Source organism: Hylaeus volcanicus, chromosome 4 (assembly GCF_026283585.1).
Source record: "Hylaeus volcanicus isolate JK05 chromosome 4, UHH_iyHylVolc1.0_haploid, whole genome shotgun sequence".
Lineage (NCBI taxonomy): Eukaryota > Metazoa > Arthropoda > Insecta > Hymenoptera > Colletidae > Hylaeus > Hylaeus volcanicus.
In genome coordinates this window covers 10,824,015-10,835,550 of record NC_071979.1, presented here as the reverse complement: position 1 = coordinate 10,835,550, position 11,536 = coordinate 10,824,015, and the positions used below count along the sequence as shown (strand labels likewise).

Sequence of the window (11,536 nt, the reverse complement as noted above, 5' to 3'; positions counted from 1 at the left end):
AATTATATGCCAAATCGATAATATCACATCGCAACACATTCGGACCTTTCAAATCATTGGATGATTTATTGTTATTAGATCAATCAATAGGTGATGGAGTAAACCAACTTTGTATTTCAATCATGCAAGACAATATGGATGAAATGAAACCTAATTACAAGATAACACCTAATGTTCAGATGAAAGAGGTACAGATGATGATTAATATTATGTAAATATAATTCTACATGTTTATACATTCTTTTAGATGCCAAAAACAACACTAGGAATTCATATAGGACCAACCTTGATAAGTTGGACTTTAGTAGATTGTAACCTTAATGTATTAGTTTGGAACTACAAACACTGGCATGGTATTGGTCCACGAAAGAATTCTTATAATATAATCAAACTGGTGAATATTACAAAATTTGATATTTGAAGATACAACTTTATAGTATGCTTGATTGCTGCTTCTACTTTAGGTGCCATGTGTCCTTGAAAGTATACCTGCAGCTGAGAATTATATAATGGAAGATATTAAGTTTTCAAAGAATACAATAGCTCCGTACATTTTGCACGCTCAACAGCAATTATCTCTTTCTATCATGACTTGCTTAACGTTAAGAAATGGTATTGCATTGCATTATACATATTACTCTAAGGTATATTAACCATTCTTGTCTATCAAAATGTTAATTTCATAAAATTTACTTATCCAGGGACCAGCGAAATGTTATCATCCGCAAATAATGTCTATGTGTTACATCCCCAAACAACAGTACGTTATTTCAATGCTCTGCACAATTTTCAAAATATAGATACAAATTATCTCGTGAATGTAACACCAACAAGCAGCGTTATTAGGATAAGTGACACAAAATCAATCGATATATATTTAAACAGTGACATAAAAAATAAATATTTGTCTGCAAACATCGATGATCAGGAACAAATGAGGTGGCCTCTGTTGAAGGTCTTAGCATATTTACGTATATTTGCAATTAAAAATCACAATTATAATTGGTATTTTTAATTTTGAAAAAATAGCAAATATTTATAAAGTAAATTTTAATGATTTCAAATATGTAAACTTTTATTCCGATTATCATATACCTGTAAATAAAGGAATAAATTAATCCTCTGTGTATGTAAATAAAAAACAATTTCTTTTTCTTATAATGTGACACTTATTCTTATACCTTTTGTATTTTATCTATGGCGGTAATATTTTCTGAAATTGCCAGTTTCAAATGTCACCACTAATGGTGCTATAATCTTATTCCATTCTGTAATCGATAACGAGTTTGATAGGTTATAAAAGTAAAAGGCCGGTAAAGAAAACTGATTTTTCTGAAATTCAAATAATTTAAGACGAACCTAGGAAGACTTGCTTAAAAATTCATTTTACCAATTTACCGCCAGATACTAATTAGCAACAGCTATCTCAGCTGATTGGTCGAATGATACAAAAGCTACAAATTAGAGACAGCCAATGCTAGTGATATCAAGAATATTCCCACAGTAAATTAACACGATTGGACAATTTGTATTATGTTCTACTTTGCCTTTTATATATATGTATATGATTGCTCTAAAAAAAGAAAAAACAAGTAATTACAACAATACGAAATATTGATGCAAAATGGAATATACATAATGTATAGCCAACTGTCTCTACTGGCAATAACAATAATAATCGTAGATTATACAACTATAAGATTATATTATAAATTATTATGACATGTACGTATAAGAAAAATAAGTATCGATAGTTATCAGTTGAATTGAAAATATGTTTAAGTACTAAACTCGTTATTCCACCAATTTCTATGTATCTTTTGTTAATATACCAAAGCGTAACTGTTTAAAGTAGTCCTTGAGAAAAAGAAAATTTCTCGGGGAATATAATTACTCGTATATTCAGTGGATTAATACGAGCCTAGAATATCAATGATATATTGATGTAATAATAAAAGATGCGAGGACTACATACATATAAATCTGTCTTCGTCAGATTGGTCGCACGAAATTCACTCGTGGAAAGGTTTCAAATCGGACGGAAGTAGAATCGATACTCCAGAATTCGATAGTGGCAGAAGTATGGCCGAAAGCGGATTTTCATTTCTGCTAAAGACAAAACAGCAAACAATACAGTGAAACTATTATTATGACTGAGTTAAAAGTACTTTATTGCATCCTCTTGTTAACGTTTTTCGAGCTGACGTCACAAATTCGACCGTCCTTACATGGCCACAACAATGGTAAGCTCATATTTATGCTATTTTAACGTTCTTCGTTTATACCGCGATAATGCACATCTTAAACGATGCTCACGCATTGTTATTTTACGAAGAATCGATGAACATTAACGTGCAATGCGTCGTTTATTTTACAATGCTTCGTCTGATTTCTCTCAAGGATCGAGAAATGTTCATTTTTTAAGGAAACAGAAACGTCTCTATGTAACTCTTTTGAGAAAAAAAAAAAACACCAATGTTGCTTTGTTTACTGATAATTGTCTTTCTTTATGTCATGGAAGTGCAAGCAAACTTCTATTTACCAATGAAAGCCATATTTTCTTTCTAAAAGAAACTTGTTACCTTGTGACTTTGCATGATAGATTTGTGTGTAGTGTTAACTGTGATAACAGAAATCTGCAATTTCTAAGATAATGTGATTTGACAAGTACAATTTTACCAGAATATTGTCCATTGAAATCTAATATAGAGATTATTAGTTGGAATTTTATGTCATAAACTTGAGAAAAAAGTTGGCTCATATGGAAGTACGTATACATAAATAACATGTAGGCTGATAAACTTAACAATACCTAAAAAACATTATCGAGTATGATACACAGACCAGATACCATTAAGATATTAAAACTATCCATAAATTTTAAAAGTGTAATTATTATGTTTCTTTTGTATTTTCTTCAATATTATCGCATAATATCAAATGTTTTGTAGCCTTCGTACAGGATGACAATGACGTTCAATATCTTTTGGACAACATACCAATGTCTATGCATAAGGTTGGTTATATTATCTTTTTAATATACTTCAGTAGATACTACAGGGTATTCCTAATGCTTGGGTATTCCTAATTCCAAATACTTGGCCAGAAAACCTTACAAATATATTCTGCTAATTTGCAAAAAAGTATTGTACAAATATAAATGTACAAATGCATTCTTTCATTTTAAGAACACCCTGTACATGTGTAACATAACTCACAGGTACATCATTTTTATTTTTATAGCATACAAGTCTTTTGCATCAAATCTATATGTCATAATTCTTTGTTTTGTAGGATTTTACAAATACAGTACATGGGGCTGGGTAAGCATAATACTCATTAAAATAATGGTGAGTGGAAGTAGGAAAGGTTTTCATTATAAATTTCCTTCCTTACTTTTAAAATATTAATACACAGTATTGTGATCTTTTATCGATGAATTGATTACGTGTAGAAACTAGCGAAAACAATCATTTAAAAATCACTCTTTTAATTATTAATTTTTTTCAATACTCTGTAATAGAAATATTGTGCAGGAATTAATATTGTAAATATAAAATACCGAATTTACTTTAGCATTTTAACCATTTAATCATTTCATCATAGTACCATGTCTAAACAATGAAGCTTTCAAATTCTAAACACTGCTTTACTAACTGTGATTACTTCAAACTAATTTTTCTTGTACCTTTCCTATTTTCAATTTCCACTATTAGAAGTATACTCAAAGATTGCTGTAGAATGAATTAATATTTCGAAATTATCTTTTAAGGGATACAACATCAGACGAAGATAAAACACAAGATTCGTTATCTCATGTTCATTTCGAACCACATGTTTTGGACTTCAAAGAGAGGTAAGTAAATCATCCCTATTACCTGTGCTATTGTAAATGAACTTACATACAATGTGGATATTTTTCTCTTCAGACAACTTGGTATACCCCACCAAGAAACTGTGATCTTATTTAATAGAGATCATAACAAAACAATCCATCTTTTATCAATTTCTGGAAATACACGTCATTTCCATTCATCGTTCTTTCGAAGCAAAGTAAGTTTTGCAATGTTGAGTAGTAACATTTTCACTTAATTACAATTATACTGAAATATTTGATACGAGTATTGTACAGATGCTAAAACAAAAATGTCTAAATCAAATTAACGATTTATTATATGCGTAAATAATAAAATTTGAATAGTTATTAGAACGTGATTTGTACAGGTAATTCCACCGCTGGGGAACACAACGTTCGATGTGATTTTTCTTGGTCGAGAAGAAGGTGACATCGACACGTATCTTGTTATACATACTACAGATGGAACTGTGAAATACCAAGTAATTAATTGATTGTACCCATAATTACGAACTCGGAATATATATTTTTTTTATTAAAAGTATAATTTATCTTATAGGTAAAAGGAATGAGCATCAGTAGTCCATATCGACTCAGACCTGTAGTAGGTGTCAAGTTACCATTAAATGCAACATTTACTCCACTTATATACATGCACAATCCACATGCAGAAGCTTTAAAAGTACGTATTCGCTATTAAAATAAATTCAATCGTCGCAAATTTAGTAGATTTTTGTTATATTTGTTATTATACCTTTAAAGGTCCTAGAGGTATATAGTAGCAGTGGAGAATTTCAACTGGAATTGCCATCAGGAGAAGCAGAAGGTTCGCGTGAACTGTGGGAAATCCCACCATATCAGACAAAGCCTATTATAAGATTACATTTTAATGCTTACACAGAACAAAATCATACCGCGTATATTAGGTTCGTAGCGTTATGTATTTCCTTGTTGTAATGAAACTTTATTGTAATTAACGTTTCTCTGTATCGTAGGCTTAAAGTAAATAACACTTCAGAAGTGCTTGTCGTCACAGTCGAAGTCGAAGTTAAAAGCGAAGCTGGCCTTCATTGGGGTGGAAGTTCTGGCGTAATTAATTTAGGTATGGGTGGTTCGTTACAACCTCCCATACAGTATCCCATCGCTTTGAAAAATTCAGCGAAAAAGCCAATTAAAATTATGGTGAGTACCATAATATAAATATTTAGTACTAATGTATATATTTTACTATCGATTTAATTCATTACAGAATATAATTAGTACACCTGTTTCCAAAGCATTGAGACTTCATTTTGAGCAAGCGGTAATTCCAGGAGACGCGGACATACCGATTGCCATTGGAGTACTTGTCTACGACTGTGCGTAGTTAAATTTCGCATTATATAGAATATATTTGTGCATTGTGTAAGAATATATATTTGTTATTTAGGGAAGACTGGATTAGAGTTACAACATTTTAAAGGGAAATTAGTGATAAAGGCGATAGGTCCCGGTGGTTCTAGTCAAAAATTAACAATTCCATGGATAGCACAAGTTCTACAGGGCGGTCTAGAAGTAAACGCATCAATTACGCATTATTGTTCTCTCCAATCTAACCAAGCGCGAAATTTTAGTGTCGTTAATAAATTTAAATTACCGTTAGCTATCACGAATGTCACAATGACATCACACGTGAAGTCACTTTTTACGGTAAGCAGATTCGATAGGATTCGAATCTGTTTGAAATCTTTCCCGCTTATAATTGTATAATTTTCCAGATAAAAAATTTTATTCCAAGAGTGTTAAAACCAGAACAAAAGGTCAATATATTTTCTTTACAACTTGCCAAAGATAAAAAAACAGATAACGTGAAAATGGAGTCGTCAATTTTAATTCATTCGAATGTCTCGGTCACCGAAGTCCCGTTATTTAGTTACGACGGGAAAGTGAGAAAAATTGTTCCCGAGGAAAGGGAGAGCGATGAGGGTACGATGAATTTTGGTACCGTAGGGAGCGGAACTGTGAACGAAGCTATTTTCGCTTTAGAGAATCAGAATCCGATTAATATAGATTTGCATGGATGGGGAGTTAATATGCCTGGCGCGGCACTGGAACTGGTGGGGTATCAAAGAGGTCCAGTAAATTTTGTGGACAAAGAGCTTCGTAATGTAAGCCTGCGTAGTCACACTGGCAATGTAAGAAGATTATTAAACATTTATTGTATTATACGTATATGTATGTATAGTTCTAAGAATAAGATAATTGTATCTCTTAATTTCAGCAATACATAAAGCCTGGTTATTTAGCCATTTTTAAAATAAAAGTGAAAACTCCTATGGTCGACGAAGACACCATCGTGGGCGATGTATTTGTAAGGACGACTTATGAAAGATTCATTTTACCGGTTTATATGCGAGTCGCGTATGGAAGACTTTCTTTAAAGAAACTTATTTTTACGGATTGCTTTCCTGTAAGTGACAAAAAATATTACTCCGTAATTTTTCCGAACCTTTCTCTTATACAATGATCTCTGTACAGGGGTCAATTTGTGTGCAGCAAGTCAAAGTGTATTCAGCGTTCGTAAGGCCCATGCAGATAACTCGTATCGCGCCTGTTTATAAAGATAATAGAATAAAGTATATTCCATTGGAAGAAGCGTCGATGCCTATTATAAGGAAAGGCGATAATTACGTTGGGTCGGTAAGAATCGAACCATCAATGACCTGCAGACATCACTGTTACTTGGGCTTATCATTGGAGAGTAATGGTACGCATTGAAATTATTCAGATCCTTTTCAAACTTTTCTCACATATAATACTATGATACAAAGTAATAGATACTTTATTATATTGCAGGTGGCAAACAATGGTTGAATACTTTGGCCCTTCCTTCGCATACAAGGGACTCCGACTTAAACTTGTTGAACACAAGATACACGCGTTTTCTGAATTCAACGGGCGGTCGTCCCTGGGAAAATATAACGATGCGTTTAGATACTACCGAAGTTCGCGGGCACAAATTTCATTTAAGCATCAAACCGTATTGGCCGAGCTTATTGAGCGGGGTTACCAGCAACAAGAATAAAGTCCCTTTGGTGTTTCCGTTGACGCAAGTGGGAAATACGTCTTACAGCACGATTAAAATACACAATCCAAGTACCAGTCCTTTAATGGTACAGTTGGTGATGGATTGGAACTATCCGCAAGGAACACGACTTTATCATTCGTTACCCGCAAAGTATGTACTTTTTCCTAGTTCATTTAAACCTTGTTAAAAATATAGGTGTCTCTGAATAAGGCTGTGTATATTGTATTAATAAGTTTACTACTATGAACTATACTAATGTTAGCGTATGCCTGTGTATAGGTTTAAGTTTCCGTGCGTAGAATGTGGGTCTTCGGTTGCGGAGGAATTTAAATTGGAAGAAAATGTAGAAGATCAAGAACGGTTTAAAAAAGTATGGGATGTTACGGTAGCGTCACAATCGATTCCTTTGTATTTAAAACGTTCAGAATCAAAAACTATACGAGTGTCATACACTCCTTTCTCACCTACATTATCATCCGCACTTTTATATATTAGGTAAGTTTTGTGTGGGTATTGCCTAGTTTTCCTAAATATCGATAACTCTGATAAAATTATTTTGTTTTACATTCCAGAAATAATATGACGATTTTGGAAGTATTGCGTGTTACGGGGCAAGGGGCAAATGCACAATTTAGATTCGGAAACCGAAAGCCAGGTTCCACTACACCTTTGCTCTTTGAACTCGCCGACAAACATCTAAAAGATTGTGAACGTATGTACGTTTCTTTACCTTGACCCTACTTTTTCAGCGTTATAGAAAACGTTGGGAATCTAACCTATTTTCAATTCATAATCGCAAGCTCCGCTCTAGTTTAACGTATTCTCATTTCCCATTTCATTTTTGCTCGATAGGAGAACGGTTTAAGCGAAATCCTGTCCCAAACCTGACAGTGAAGAGATCCTTTATGGCCAGAAACACGGGAGAGCTGCCTATAGAAGTGTACGATTTTTATATTAACGGTCTACAGTGCGAAGGTTACGGTTTCAAAGTGTTGAACTGTATGCCATTTAAACTGAGTCCGAATGCGACCAAGAAGATTGAAATCGCGTTCACACCTGACTTCACTTTGTCGCGTATCGAGAGGAAGCTTCTTATATCGACGAGTTTAGGTTCGGACAGTGACATCGAAAACGGCATGGTGACGCTCAATTTACTCGCTACTCTTCCACCGCAATCTTTGGAGAATTGTACAGCCGCGCTTGCAAGACCGTCGTGGGAGTACGCTGTGCAATGGGCGGCCATGAGTCTTTCTTCAGTACTTTTAATATGCGTCCTTGCCATTTCGTTTCTCGAGGCAGACCGAATACTACGCGGAGCATTGGCCAGTTTCTCCAGGGAAAGTGCAGTTCAACCACCTTTCGACCTAAGACTGCTGTCCCACATGCCAGTACATTCTACGCAAGAGTCGACCTTCTTGAAGGAGAAGTTGATAAACGAGGAGAAACAAAGAGTGATAAAAAAGGAGGACACGCATCCAGACTGGGCGCTTATGAACGTGAAAAAATACAAGGAGAATGTTCAGAAAGGACTGAAGATACCCGATTGGTCCACGGAGGAGGAACGTAGATTTAAATTAGATACCGAGGCAAAAGATTTGTTGTCGTTCAAACGATGCGAGGAGCCTACGTTGGATAACGGTAATAACGTCATAAGCAATATCGCGCTTGGCGCCAAAAAAAGGAATAGTAAGAAACAGAATAACGCGCAGGATATTCAGACGGAGAACTGTACGACGGAAAATGTGTTCCCGGACGTTCAGGGAACGCAAGAGAAGAAGTATACCGTAAATGCGTTTATAAAGTCGAGTCCTGTAACGAATAGAAAAGGGAGGTCTAATCAAATTGGTAACGTTAAGGAGGAAACGAAACTGGTCGATCACGAGGTTCAAGTTGACACCGCGGGACTCTTGAACAATGCTCGCAGCAGTAAATTGGACAGCAAGAGGAAACAGAGTACTGTTGGAAATAGCAATAATAACCACGTGAATTTTAAGAAATTCGATTCGAACGGTAGCCAAAGAAGCATTCATCTCTCGGAAGAAGAAACGTCATCTACGACAACGGAAAGTTCTGTTCAAGACGATCCACCGACTTGTAAGGTGAGGTTGTTAATGAATGGGTACTTTAATATCGTTTATTACTTTCAGGCATATTTATATTTGGAATATTAATTATTGCAGAATTTCGATCAGCCTTGCGGCAAATCGGAGAAATTGCAAAGGAAACCAGTGACCAAGAAGACTAAACCACAATCAATTGTCCCGGTGCCATGCGTAGATTATAGAGACAATTACGAAGGTGACTGCGACGATGACGAGTACGACAAAGAAAGGCAGAATAATCCCAACAGATGGAAAACAAGTACAACAAGGTCCACCATAAAACATCATATTCATACATCGCGCACTGTCGAATCGTCCTTCAAGTTACCTCGACAAAACAAGAACCCTCCTAGGAAGGACAAAGGATCTCAGAAACGTCGTGGCATCGACAAAGCGCATATGAAAAGTACATATTATTTTTATCCATCCTACTTGGAACATTCGAATGAAATATTTTACTTTTCAGCGACATCGTTAAACGGAAATACTAGCCAAAGGGAAGATTCAACGCGTACATTGGGCACAATATCTGCTCCGTTGCCTCCACCGCCGTCGTGCTGGGGTGAAAACAGAGCCAGATTCAGCGATGTTGTAGCAAGAAGTCAAGAGAGTATTTCGCCATTCTCGAGCTTAAATAAATTACACAAAACTCAAACGACCACGCATAATTTGTCGATGGTCTTCGCTAACGACGCCAAAGATATAGATTACGCTAAACAGCAATCAAGTCAGGATATAATGCAAAATACAAAGGAATACAGAATGGTATCTATGTCACCGCCTCTCTGTGTTCAAACCATTGAAAAGGAAAAGACGTTCAGTCAGGATTCCTTGAAAATCCAGAACTGTTCACAGCATTCGAATAGTTATTTCATGAATGCTTTTACAGAGCCTCCAGTAAGTTAATTTACCTACTATTTTCCTATTACCTTCTTATGTATAATGGTGTATATCATACTTGATGCTTTTCAGTTTGAACGAGAATTGGTGCCGTATGACGATCTTCCAGAAACGGATGAACCTTTAATGGAATTGGAGAGCCCCGAGGAGGACACACGATGCCAGTTATGGGAAGACAATAATCCTGTGTTCAATTTACTTTCCGATGGTACAAGTGGATATCAGTCAGAACCACCAAAGTCCTCAGAAAAACCTCCGATGCTAACAGACACCTTAAGGGGTAAGACATACACACACGTACAATGAATTTACTAAATATTCAAAACGAATAACGTATCATTATCGTTTCGAAATTGTAGATAATTGGGCAACAGTCGAAACAAATTGGGAACCACTTTACACTAGGGCGGCAGTAGGAGAAGAAAGAAGCGGTGTCTGGGGTGTGAATACTGGAGGTGTGTGGGCTGCAGGTCCATGGGGTGCAGCTACACCGCCAGTAGGTTCGCGGCTGACCTCGTTACATACGGAAACGGACACACAAGTAAGTTGACAAAAACATTTAAAGTAGGAAATGAACTTTATCTTATTCTATTAACTAATTCCTATCGCAGGAAAGATCAGGCTTTGATCCGTTTCGTTCACTGAGTACGATATGGACACCGTCATCCGCAGAATCTTGGAAGAAGAAGCACGAAGACTAATCTCGTTCCCAATATTCCCGATATTGTATCTTGTGATATCGTAGACTTGGTTGAGCGATTTTCTTTTCTAATACGAAAAGTAATAACATATTTATTAGCGACACTTTTGTGATCGATAACGCTTAAAAAAGAACTACTGGCTGGTTTTTGTTACTCATGTTTCACATATTTGTGATATGTTGTTGAATAGTACCTCGCATAATAATACCGAATATTTTTCGGGCAAAATTGATTTGTACTCGTTAAATCTTCACGTTATCATTTGTTGATCTATGTTTTTATTGGGATTCGGATGTGGTACGTTGAAATTTCTTCTATCGCTACAAGATCGCACGTTTCTCTTTTGTTTTCTTTCTTTTCTTTTCTTTTTTTTTTCAAATAGTTTCGAGTCTAAATGGCCAACCGAAATCGTATACCTGAATTCGAAGTGAGATCTTCGCAGCAATCGAAGCACAGGTTATTCGAAATGACAAATATTGTAAATGTAAAGAAAATTTCAAGTTCATGGATTTTTACCTCTTTGTTCTATCACCTTCGTTTCTGTCGTACTTTCTACACAAAACGTACATAGAAAGTAATTACAATACTCAGAAAACGTTGGTCTTGGTGTTACACAAAAGGTAATAATTAAGTTACTTGAAACGAGTGAGAACTGTGATTTTTATAGTCTTGACTTGTAGAAATTTCTTCGGTAAGTTTTCAAAATATTTTACAAAGTTGTGATGTATACAAAACAAAATAAAAATGTGTACCTACACTTCAAGACTGGTAACTGATGTGTTTTAATAATTTGAATCTTATTTTTACGTATTAAAATCAATAAAAATTTGCTCAAGATGCTCAGAACATAGTGTTTTATAATTTTCTAAAAAATCTCTTACTATTTTTTAAATAGTGCTTATGAAAATAA

The 11,536-nt window shown here is 35.2% G+C and overlaps 2 protein-coding genes and 1 long non-coding RNA gene across 4 annotated transcripts; 2 read left to right on the top strand and 1 right to left on the bottom strand.

The window, feature by feature from the left end:
- The first annotated feature begins 6 nt into the window (after nucleotides 1-6).
- On the top strand, nucleotides 7-1,161 carry LOC128875860 (uncharacterized). Its single transcript, XM_054121807.1, has 4 exons — nucleotides 7-188; nucleotides 248-394; nucleotides 465-612; nucleotides 702-1,161. Exons 1-4 carry the CDS (start codon nucleotides 123-125, stop codon nucleotides 1,013-1,015), a joined length of 675 nt encoding a protein of 224 aa, XP_053977782.1. The 5' UTR covers nucleotides 7-122; the 3' UTR covers nucleotides 1,016-1,161.
- On the bottom strand, nucleotides 956-2,103 carry LOC128875861 (uncharacterized). Its single transcript, XR_008456902.1, has 4 exons — nucleotides 1,976-2,103; nucleotides 1,360-1,573; nucleotides 1,182-1,268; nucleotides 956-1,095 (listed from the first exon to the last, which is right to left on the bottom strand). It is a non-coding gene; the product is annotated as an uncharacterized LOC128875861 (long non-coding RNA).
- LOC128875853 (transmembrane protein 131) lies at nucleotides 2,014-11,398 on the top strand. 2 transcript variants are annotated; one of them, XM_054121793.1, is made up of 23 exons: nucleotides 2,014-2,243; nucleotides 2,952-3,016; nucleotides 3,295-3,323; nucleotides 3,773-3,856; nucleotides 3,930-4,053; nucleotides 4,225-4,338; nucleotides 4,416-4,538; nucleotides 4,619-4,782; nucleotides 4,852-5,038; nucleotides 5,106-5,214; nucleotides 5,286-5,545; nucleotides 5,614-6,030; nucleotides 6,117-6,305; nucleotides 6,374-6,602; nucleotides 6,692-7,073; nucleotides 7,203-7,418; nucleotides 7,496-7,635; nucleotides 7,776-9,022; nucleotides 9,104-9,431; nucleotides 9,492-9,922; nucleotides 9,998-10,205; nucleotides 10,285-10,466; nucleotides 10,537-11,398. In XM_054121793.1, the coding sequence occupies exons 1-23, from the start codon at nucleotides 2,150-2,152 to the stop codon at nucleotides 10,624-10,626; spliced, it is 5,412 nt and encodes a 1,803-aa protein (XP_053977768.1). In that variant the 5' UTR covers nucleotides 2,014-2,149; the 3' UTR covers nucleotides 10,627-11,398. The 2 variants fall into 2 exon arrangements, with proteins under 2 accessions (XP_053977768.1, XP_053977770.1); XM_054121795.1 differs by lacking the exon at nucleotides 3,295-3,323 and having other exon boundaries at nucleotides 2,085-2,243.
- The last annotated feature ends 138 nt before the right edge of the window (nucleotides 11,399-11,536 follow it).